Here is an 11,906-nt window from a genome sequence, read left to right as displayed (position 1 = left end):
CTTCTCCTGTCCTATCCAGTGTCCTGTGTGAATTTAAGTATGCTCTTTCTAATTCTCTCTTTCTCTCTTTCTTTCTCTCTCTCAGAGGACCTGAGCCCTAGGACCATGCCTCAGGACTACCAAACATGATGACTCCTTGCTGTCCCCAGTCCACCTGGCCGTGCTGCTGCTCCAGTTTCAACTGTTCTGCCTGTGATTATTATTATTGGACCATGCTGGTCATTTATGAACATTTGAACATCTTGGCCATGTTCTGTTATAATCTCCACCCGGCACAGCCAGAAGAGGACTGGCCACCCCACATAGCCTGGTTCCTCTCTAGGTTTCTTCCTAGGTTTTGGCCTTTCTAGGGAGTTTTTCATTGCCACCGTGCTTCTACACCTGCATTGCTTGCTGTTTGGGGTTTTAGGCTGGGTTTCGGTACAGCACTTTGAGATATCAGCTGATGTACGAAGGGCTATATAAATAAATTTGATTTGATTTGATTTGCTCTACTCCGTGCTGAGAGCATTTGGTCTCATTTTGAGGAGGATCCTCCATGTTGCTGACGTTCTCCACAGTTTGGACCTAGGCCTAAGGATCCGGTCACATGTAACATGAAGTCAGTCCTCCATAGTGCCTGCGAGGAGAGGAGGATGGAGGCCCATGGAGAAGTCTTGCCAAGGCTGCTCCTTGAGAGCGCCTGCCTGCCTGTCCTATCCTTTAATACTGATTGAGACTGGCCCCTCAATCAGCACAGATGATAAATACCTACAGCCAATCAAGTTGCCAGTTAATCAGCGCTGTCCAGTCAGGTAATCAGGAGCCCATGTTGGATTTGGGAACAGACGGCTCTGAGGCTGTACAGCAGGAGAAAACATCTTCAAACATTAATTAAACAAACGTTCTTCAAACATTAAGACTGCCGGGCCTCACTTCTACTCTCTGTTCCACACGGTACAGTACTGTCTGTGTACAATTATCCTGTAATGGGCTAGCAGACAAACAGATAGACTTCCCCTCAGGAATAGAATGGTTAAGTCGGGAGAGGAAATGGAGCTCAACCCTTTCAAGGCAATCCAATGGTTTCAGCTAACCACCCACAACTGCACTTGTTTAGACCATTGCCTAAGAATTGAAACATTGTCAGAAATTGATGATGTCCCAAAGGATTCCTATTGATGAAGATGATTCTGTGAATTCATTGTATACATCATAGATTATCTTCACACGATATTGCTCATGGTAGGGGATTAACAAATCAACAAACAAACAAATATGGCACAATATCACAATGGAGGGCCAGAGGCAGCCATTTTGATTTGTGGTCCTTATGTTTCGGGCATTCCTGCAGGGAATTTGAAAGGGGCCATTATGCAAATACCCAGGTGCATGCCAAGACTGAGGGACTGAACCCCTGTTTCCGAGTGCTTCAAGATGCCTTCGCCTAGCCCTGATAGGATTTACACAACAATGGTGGGAGGCAGGCAGTTTGTGAGCATGTGAATCTAGTGTTGAGGGCCAGGGGTTTTGCATGTTTGGAGTACTCCCCATTCCAACAACAAAACCATTGAATGCTAGGCTTGGCTCTACACTGGATATATGTAGTCCATGCACAGTGATGGTTGTCTTAACCTGCCATTTTACAGCCACAAGTTTACATTCAATCCTTCTTTTGGCACCGGTTATCACTTCTGTATACTCAAGTATCACATTCCAGTGCACAGTAGAACACTCAATTGGTTGACTTAATGAAGTATTTAACTGATGGGAAACCAGTCTTATTGAATGAGGTGTATTTATTTTTAAACAGCAATGAGGTGTGAGTGGGCTGGTTCGCTGAAGTGAATCAACTCACTAGATAAATAAATCAGACATGGGTAATCTGGACCATTAATCATTGGACTCTAACTCTTCCTGACTGTGCAGGACTGGAGATTTCAGGACAGGCGTGTTGGCCAGTTGAAGAGAGGAAGGCCCCTCATCCGTTACTCTTAGTGGGATCTGTCTCCAGAGTTAGCGGTAAACTGTGCTGACTGGAGGGAGTCTTACCATGCTGTTGCTGCTTTACTTCTCATGTAGAAATACTGCCCCCTTGTGTTTGAGAGAACATCGTATTCTGTTGGAATCATGTGATTCATTATTATTTATTTTGTTACCTTTATCAGGGAGTTGTACTGAGACCAATGTTTCTTTTACAGATGAGCCCTGAATTACAGAAAAAAAACAGAAATACACACATCAATAAATAAATACATAATGTAAGAAAACAGTCGGAAATGTTGATAAATTAGCAGAAGCTCTTATCCAGAGTAATTAGGATGAAGTGCATTGGTTAAGGGCACATCAACCGATTTCTCACCGAGTCAGGTCTGGGATTCAAACCAGCGACCTTTCAGTTACTGGCCCAATGCATTTAACTGCTAGGCTACCTGCCGCCCTTAAAAACAAACACATTCATCATCAATAATAAGGTCCTCAATCAGCTGTCTTTAGAAGCACCAAAACATCAAATTGAAGAACATTTTGAAGTATGTTCCACCAATACAAAGCAAAACACCTCTAATGACTAAAGTGATGAGATGGCATACTACTTTACAGGCCTACAGGCCAAGGCAATGATGAAAGAAAGTGTGTCCATTGTTATGAAGGTCATTTTTTATGCACTAGCTAAACATAACATGCCAATCACACAAATGACAGGCATAATAAATATATCAATAGTAGGAGGGAAGTGAAAGCAGTCTGGTAGCAAACTAGAAGCTCCAGTCCAGGTGAAGAGCAGGGCTCCAGATATTCTCAGCATGTGGCAGTCATGCAGCATCTGGTTATGCTCTACATGTAATCTTCATGAAATTCTAATGCAACATTAGGCCTTCACATTTCTGCACCGGGAGACTGGCCTGTCACGAGATGGGATAATTGAGGCCAGGCTATGGTGAGGCTTCCGGATGGAATCTCCTCTCCTCTCTGTTCCTTTGATTGTGTCCAAAGACAGACCGCTGGGATGTCACATAAAATAGAAATCATCCTGGAATGAGCAAGACCTTGTCTGTCTTTGGGAATAATCTTTCATTTTAGACTGTGGAGAGGATGGTTGGTGTGTCCAGGCTGCAGTGAAAGGGCACATGCTGTATCGACTAGCCAGCCAGGCTGCTGCGTTCATTACCGTCATGTAGTTCCACCACACTCTGCTCAGTCAGCAGTCAGAGAGCTGGGGCCTTGTCCGGATTCTCATACTCACAGCATTAATCTCACTCTACATCAGAGAGGGTCAGACACAGGGCTCTCCTCAAAATTTGGAGTCACTACTCAGGGGGCCATGGATTGGTCCCTGAACTCTTTTTGAACGGTAATAATGAATCAATTCAATGCTTTGATCACTAAATTACACCCAAACATTGTTCAAATCAATGTCTGGTTTTGCATCATTTCCCCCCTCATTTTTTATTAATGGTATTTGCAATGAATGTGAACATTATTTAACCAATGTAACTAAGCATACTTGATTGATTTTTTGCCATACCATAATGGAGTAAATTAATTGCTTGCTTATGGTAGTGCAATGTGTCGGATGATGGAATGCCATAGCTCTCTGTTGTTCATGACAGCTAGTAGGCCCTCTGTTCTGAGACCAGTGTCTCTGAAGATGTTGTCCATGTAAACTCAGCTAAAAAAGAAACGTCCTCTCACTGTCAACTGCTTTTATTTTCAGCAAACTTAACATGTGTAAATATTTGTATGAACATAGTATTCAACAACTGAGATATGAACTGAACAAGTTCCACAGACATGTGACTAAAATAAATGGAATAATGTGTGGCCACCAGCTGCATTAAGTACTGCAGTGCATCTCCTTCTCATGGACTGCACCAGATTTGCCAGTTCTTGCTATGAGATGTTACCCCACTCTTCCACCAAGGCACCTGCAAGTTCCCGAACATTTATGGGGGGCAATGGCCCACGCCCTCACCCTCCGGTCCAACAGGTCCCAGACTTGCTCAATGGGATTGAGATCCAAGCTCTTCGCTGGCCATGGCAGAACACTGACATTCCTGTCTTGCAGGAAATCACGCACAGAACAAGCAGTATGGCTGGTGGCATTTTCGTGCTAGAGGGTTCTGTCAGGATGAGCCTGCAGGAAGGGTCCCACATGCCAATCACATGAGGGAGGAGGATGTCTTCCCTGTAACGCACAGCATTGAGATTGCCTGCAATGACAATAAGCTCAGTCCGATGATGCTGTGACACACTGCCCCAGACCATGACGGACCCTCCAACTCCAAATCGATCCCGCTCCAGAGTACAGGCCTCAGTGTAACGCTCATTCCTTCGACGATTAACACAAATCCGACTATCACCCCTGGTGAGACAAAACCGCGACTTGTCAGTGAAAAGCTCTTTTTGCCAGTCCTGTCTGGTCCAGCGACGGTGGGTTTGTGCCCATAGGCGACGTTGTTGCGGTGATGTCTGGTGAGGACCAGCCTTACAATAGGCCTACAAGCCCTCAGTCCAGCATCTCTCAGCCTATTGCAGACAGTCTGAGCACTGATGGAGAGATTGTGCATTCCTTGTGTAACTCGGGCAGTTGTTGTTACCGTCCTGTACCTGTCCCGCAGGTGTGATGTTCGATCCTGTGCCGGTGTTGTTACAAGTGGTCTGCCACTGCGAGGACGATCAGCTGTCTGTTCTGTCTCCCTGTAGCGCTGTCTTAGGCATCTCACAGTATGGACATTGCAATTTATTGCCCTGGCCACATCTGCAGTCCTCATGCCACCTTGCAACATGCCTAAGGCACGTTCACGCAGATGAGCAGGGACCCTGGCCATCTTTCTTTTGGTGTTTTTCAGAGTCAATAGAAAGGCCTCTTTAGTGTCTTAAGTTTTCATGACCGTGACTTTAATTGCCTACTGTTAGTGTCTTAACAACCGTTCTACATGTGCATGTTCATTAATTGTTCATGGTTCATTGAACAAGCATGGGAAAAAGTGTTTCAATCCTTTACAATGAAGATCTGGGAAGTTATTTGGATTTTTACCAATTATCTTTTAAATACAGGGTCCTGAAAAAGGGACATTTAAGTTTCATGTGGTCTTCTGCTTGTGTCCAGCTAGGAATCCTTGAAACAGTCACCAGCAAATCTCAGCCTCCTTAAACAAAGACAAATTGACACAAAATGTAATAATAATCACGTTTTAATTCCATGAACAATAAAGAGACTGCAGAGCAGGAAACCTGACACCCATCAGCCCACAGTGTTGTCATTTATTTGACACATAAAAAAATCCCGCCTCCAAGCTGTAGGCAACTATGTCACAATATGTACATCGATCCAAAACCAAACCACACCAACCACTGAGCTTTCCCCATCACTTGAGCTGGAATCTTAAACACTGAGAGCAGGACCTGCTTATGAGTGAAACACTATCTGAACAATAACTTTAAAATCACAGCTGTCGTTTCTTTTTACATCTTCATTTTTTAAAATCTGAACTGCATTTAAACTATTTACACTTTTGTAAATGCACATTGTTTGTATAAGAATATTTAATATCTCGATTCCTATAGTACAATGCAATGCTACTTCTGCCAAGTCTTGTGTCTGACAGCAGCTACCATTTTAGTTGACTAGGTCATCTGATTAGTCTACCATTTCAATACCCATAGACTTTCAGTCATTGCACTGACGCTAGTTAGCATCGGGAAACTACCTCTAACTGGACACAGAGACATACAAATGGTATCCACGAGTTCATCTGACTCTGGGAAAGTAGACAAAGTAGACAAAGAGCCTCATTGCCAAAATACTCATTGCCAGAAGTATCCCTTTAAGACTTTGCCCTTAGGCAAATCACCGTGGAGGATGAAAGCTCACTGTGTCTCAAAAGAGAAATTCTGAGTGACTGGGAGGTATGTGCAGTCAACCCCAGCAGCAATAACAAAAACCCAGCACCCTTAAGAGGTTCCCAATAAGGCAAAGTTATTATGTTAGTACGAGGAGCTTGGGAAGTGATAAGTGTATCCTGTTCAACAAGAGTGAGGTGATGTTTAATTAAGTGGAAATCTCTTAGTGGCTGCAAATGCTAGGAGAGTTGAATAACAATAACGTAACCCATCATGGGTTTGCATTTGTGGTAAGTTGTGAGGCTAAAGATTCAGGTGAATACAGAAAATACAATAATATTGCATAAGAATGTGTCTGCTTTAGGCTACTGTGCTATGTTCTAGATGTTGGCTTTCCTAAATAGCCTGTACATGTGGGTAGCTGCACACTGCAATATGGGGTATCTGTACTTTACTATTTATATGTTTGGCTACTTTTACTTCACTACATTGTATAAGAAAATATTGTACTTTTTACTCCATACATTTACCTTGACACACAAAAGTACTTGTTACGTTTTGAATGCTTAGCAGGGCATGAAAATGGTCCAATTCACACACTTATCCAGAGAACATCCCTGGTCATCCCCACTGCCTCTGATCTGGTGGACTCGCTAAACACACAGACTTAGTTTGTAAATGATGTCTGAATGTTGGAGTGTGACCCTGGTCATGCCTAAATAAATAAAACAACTACAAAAATGGTGCCATCTTGTTACCTTCATTTGAAATTATTAAGTATATTTTAAGTATACTTAAGTATATTTTAGCAATTACATTTACGTTTGATAGTATATTTTAAACCAAATATTTTTTTACTTTTACTCAAGTATGAAAATTGGGTACTTTTTCCAATCCTGAAGAAATATTCATCTTGTGTTTTTCCTGTCTCAGTATCCCTTACTCAGGTGTCTTATCTACCGAGTTGTAGGAGTCAGAGACAGCATACCATGAGTAGTAGTTAGAGAGGAGGCAGCTGGGATCACACAACCATGGCCAGGGACACACACACAGGGGATGCATAGATGAGATCCAGAGGTAAACCCAGACACGGTGGTGAATGAAAACCAACAGTCAAGAGCACAAGACATGACAGCTATCAAGATAACCTTGAGTTCCGATCTCTTCACACGTTAACATCTGATTGACATTCCCATGTCAAACTTCCACTGCAAAAACTACCAACAGTAATATCCCTGTTGTTATACTGTTATCACTTGTCTAGGCTTCGTTTAACTACACTTCTCCAGATGAAGTCAGAGGCAAAGGGCTTGAATAAGGCAGGTTTTAAAGCAAATACTGTTGCGGCTCAAGACAAATAGCATTGTCATCAACAAGTCATCAACGGTATGGGTGAAAACAACATAAATCAGTCCATAAGTTAAAACAGACACACTGACATGGGGTAGCAAACGGTTTGTTCTTTTGAAAACCCATGTATTTGTAAACTGAAGTCAATTGTGGATGTGAAACGATGATAACTAAAAAATACATGAAATCAGCTGTAATGTGTTAAACTCCCACCAATAAAAAAGTATGACCTCAAAGATCTATCAAGTACCTTTCGTCCCTTCTGTCTGAAAATATATCTGAACTGTTGCTATGACAACCTTTTAACATGCATGTACACATATTGAAATGAAAGAGTGATATAATATATACTGTATATACATTTTACATTTTAATCATTTCGCTCATAGCGACTTAAAGTATGAGTACATACATTTTCATACTTTCTGCAGTATATACACACGCATCCTTCCCTGATCAGGTAAGGCCAAAGTGCTATGGGGGGCGCAGCTTCTCCACACTTTGTGTAGGCTGCTTTTGCATTTAAATCTTCCTCAGCTTTTTTCCAAAATAACATTTTAAAAACCAAAACAACACCAAGCTCACTAGGCTCTTTAACTAGCTCTATATTCTGTCTCAAAAACATCAAATTAAACAACTCTAACATCTAGAATAAAACTACCCAGCCTTTTCTAACACTAGGTCATGTTCTTCATTAGAAAAGCAAACCTTGTACAGTATATACACATAGTGCAGACACCTGAAGACGTCCCAGAGCCTACTGGACTTGCTGTGGAATTGCTTTAATGCCCTCTACCGCTGAAAGAGGATCATGGGTAGCCCGTGTGAGTCGAGGAGGGATGTCCATTGTCCAAAGCGGATGGAGCAGGTAACAGGTGTACCAGGGGCCTGGTTGGCGCTGGTGTCATTGGTACCCCACTGCTGTATGAGCAGGACCACAGTGTGACCAGAGTCTGGGGGTGAGCTCCAGGGATAGAGCCACTCAGAGTCTGGGGGTGAGCTCCAGGGATAGGGCCACTCAGAGTCTGGGGGTGAGCTCCAGGGATAGGGCCACTCAGAGTCTGGGGGTGAGCTCCAGGGATAGGGCCATTCAGAGTCTGGGGGTGAGCTCCAGGGATAGGGCCACTCAGAGCATGCCGAAGCCCTCACTGCCCTCACTGATGGCCAGCTTCAGCATCTTGTGCAGCTCCTCATAGGAATCATAGGTGGGGAGGCAAAGCTGGTTAAAACTAGAGAGAGAAGAATTCACAGATAGTCAGTCACTTTACAGTTTTTTACGAGACAAGTAGTGTGTCTGTGCATTACTCAAGTAAAGAACTGAAACCGACTGTATAGCACATGTACAGTGCCTTGCGAAAGTATTCGCCCCCCTTGAACTTTGCGACCTTTTGCCACATTTCAGGCTTCAAACATAAAGATAAAAAACTGTATATTTTTGTGAAGAATCAACAACAAGTGGGACACAATCATGAAGTGGAACGACATTTATTGGATATTTCAAAGTTTTTTAACAAATCAAAAACTGAAAAATTGGGCGTGCAAAATTATTCAGCCCCCTTAAGTTAATACTTTGTAGCGCCACCTTTTGCTGCGATTACAGCTGTAAGTCGCTTGGGGTATGTCTCTATCAGTTTTGCACATCGAGAGACTGACATTTTTTCCCATTCCTCCTTGCAAAACAGCTCGAGCTCAGTGAGGTTGGATGGAGAGCATTTGTGAACAGCAGTTTTCAGTTCTTTCCACAGATTCTCGATTGGATTCAGGTCTGGACTTTGACTTGGCCATTCTAACACCTGGATATGTTTATTTTTGAACCAATCCATTGTAGATTTTGCTTTATGTTTTGGATCATTGTCTTGTTGGAAGACAAATCTCCGTCCCAGGCTCAGGTCTTTTGCAGACTCCATCAGGTTTTCTTCCAGAATGGTCCTGTATTTGGCTCCATCCATCTTCCCATCAATTTTAACCATCTTCCCTGTCCCTGCTGAAGAAAAGCAGGCCCAAACCATGATGCTGCCACCACCATGTTTGACAGTGGGGATGGTGTGTTCAGATGAATGAGCTGTGTTGCTTTTACGCCAAACATAATGTTTTGCATTGTTGCCAAAAAGTTCAATTTTGGTTTCATCTGACCAGAGCACCTTCTTCCACATGTTTGGTGTTTCCCAGGTGGCTTGTGGAAAACTTTAAACAACACTTTTTATGGATATCTTTAAGAAATGGCTTTCTTCTTTCCACTCTTCCATAAAGGCCAGATTTGTGCAATATACGACTGATTGTTGTCCTATGGACAGAGTCTCCCACCTCAGCTGTAGATCTCTGCAGTTCATCCAGAGTGATCATGGGCCTCTTGGCTGCATCTCTGATCAGTCTTCTCCTTGTATGAGCTGAAAGTTTAGAGGGACGGCCAGGTCTTGGTAGATTTGCAGTGGTCTGATATTCCTTCCATTTCAATATTATCGCTTGCACAGTGCTCCTTGGGATGTTTAAAGCTTGGGAAATCTTTTTGTATCCAAATCCGGCTTTAAACTTCTTCACAACAGTATCTCGGACCTGCCTGGTGTGTTCCTTGTTCTTCATGATGCTCTCTGCGCTTTTAACGGACCTCTGAGACTATCACAGTGCAGGTGCATTTATACGGAGACTTGATTACACACAGGTGGATTGTATTTATCATCATTAGTCATTTAGGTCAACATTGGATCATTCAGAGATCCTCACTGAACTTCTGGAGAGAGTTTGCTGCACTGAAAGTAAAGGGGCTGAATCATTTTGCACGCCCAATTTTTCAGTTTTTGATTTGTTAAAAAAGTTTGAAATATCCAATAAATGTCGTTCCACTTCATGATTGTGTCCCACTTGTTGTTGATTCTTCACAAAAAAATACAGTTTTATATCTTTATGTTTGAAGCCTGAAATGTGGCAAAAGTACGCAAAGTTCAAGGGGGCCGAATACTTTCGCAAGGCACTGTATATGAATGTGTAAGAGGGCATGTGTATGTGTATACGGTGTCTGAGTGTGTGTGTGTTTGTGAGGGTGCGTGCATGCCAGTCCACTCACCAGGTGTGTGCGGTGGGCAGGGTGCTGTGTGTGGGAGCAGCAATGATCTGGAATGAGGGGCAGAGGGTGTTGAAGCCCCCAGGGGGAAGCTGGGAGGAGCCGGTGGTGAACTGCAGCAGGCGAGCCAACTCCTCCTGGGTGAAGCTGGACACCACGGCCCAGAACCACTTCATCACCTAGCACAACACAACACAGTCAGCATGGTGCACAACACTAACACGTTTGACACATCTCAATCAATATAACGCTGTAGCAAAGCAGTGTCGTTCACCATCTACTATGGCTCCGACCAGGTGGTGTCACACACCTTCTCTCTGAAGTGCCACGACCCTCCTACGACCACAGCATGAGCCTTGAAGTCCTGGACATTGATGTCCCCTGTACCGCACATCAACAGCTGGGGACAAACAGACATTTAGACATTACAGTGCCAAAGGCCTGAGATTTACAAAGTAGGACAAGGCATGCAAGCTTGGAAAGTTTGAAAGGGGATGTAATTAGACAAAATGAGACAAAATCAGTTTGTTTTTGAGTTTGAGTTTTATTCAACATACCTCCAGCTCATTCTCATCAAATATGGCCAGGAGGTTCTCCGGAACAAGTTCATTCAAACCTGCAATTCACAAAACAGTTCATTGCCAAAAGCTTGGTTGCCTATCCCCTTATAGACATTCCAGATTAGATACAGGGGTGAATGTGAAATGACTCCATAATATATGGGTGTTTGTATCCCTACCTTTGAGAAAGTGCTCCACCTCATCTCGCACCTGACTGGCGAGCCTGTACTGGGCCAGCAGGTTCAGATAATGCATCTTGTTCTCATTGTTGACAGCAATCTGAGCTCCTCCAGATATCAGCTCCACCACCTGAAGAGTGACAGAGTAACAGAGCTCAGGACATGACTGACAACACACCCACACACAGACCCCGCACTGCCTTTCTAGGAGTACTAAGCAGTCTGCCAAGGAAATAATTATTCTGTTTTGTTAGTGCTTTCTTTTTTCTGTGAGATGACATGGTGGATAAGGGAAGTCTTGTCAAACAGAAAGGTTCCCTCGTCACCTTCTCCAGCTGTCCTGACTTGTACTTCTCCTCAGCAAACACCAGCTCCATTTCACTGACATCATTGTTTAGGATGAAGCAGACTTTCGTTTTGTAGAACTCCTGATCATCCGTCTCAAAGTACTGCCGTGGAAAATGAAATACAAATACAGGAAAATAGATTTAAAACAAACGTGTCATTCTAACTCGGTGAAACAACAAGGATGACTTATCCACTTAGAGCGGCAGGATGAGATCTTAATGTGTTCTAGAAACACCACAATATACACCTCATACGCTATGAAATAAACAGATCGCCTTTCTAACCAGCCAAAGCATTGGGAGAGAGGTAAGCATTGGGAGAGGTAAGCATTGGGAGAGAGGTAAGCATTGGGAGAGAGGTAAGCATTGGGAGAGGTAAGCATTGGGAGAGAGGTAAACATTGGGAGAGAGGTAAGCATTGGGAGAGAGGTAAGCATTGGGAGAGAGGTAAGCATTGGGAGAGAGGTAAGCATTGGGAGAGGTAAGCATTGGGAGAGAGGTAAGCATTGGGAGAGAGGTAAACATTGGGAGAGAGGTAAGCATTGGGAGAGAGGTAAGCATTGGGAGAGAGGTAAACATTGGGAGAGAG

The 11,906-nt window shown here is 43.4% G+C and overlaps 1 protein-coding gene across 1 annotated transcript in view; it reads right to left on the bottom strand.

The window, feature by feature from the left end:
* Positions 1–5,156: 5,156 nt before the first annotated feature.
* The window catches only part of LOC135508225 (apoptosis-resistant E3 ubiquitin protein ligase 1-like), a 44,460-nt gene continuing 37,710 nt past the window's right edge, over positions 5,157–11,906 (bottom strand). Inside the window, 6 exon segments of the mRNA XM_064928272.1 lie at positions 5,157–8,402; positions 10,235–10,410; positions 10,542–10,631; positions 10,789–10,847; positions 10,971–11,100; positions 11,297–11,419. Of these exon segments, the coding sequence (XP_064784344.1) occupies positions 8,300–8,402; positions 10,235–10,410; positions 10,542–10,631; positions 10,789–10,847; positions 10,971–11,100; positions 11,297–11,419 (681 nt within the window). The 3' untranslated portion in view covers positions 5,157–8,299.

This window comes from Oncorhynchus masou, chromosome 21 (assembly GCF_036934945.1).
Source record: "Oncorhynchus masou masou isolate Uvic2021 chromosome 21, UVic_Omas_1.1, whole genome shotgun sequence".
In the NCBI taxonomy this organism is placed as follows: Eukaryota; Metazoa; Chordata; class Actinopteri; order Salmoniformes; family Salmonidae; genus Oncorhynchus; species Oncorhynchus masou.
Note: the sequence above shows the minus strand (reverse complement) of the source record. Positions and strands in the feature narration are given on the sequence as shown.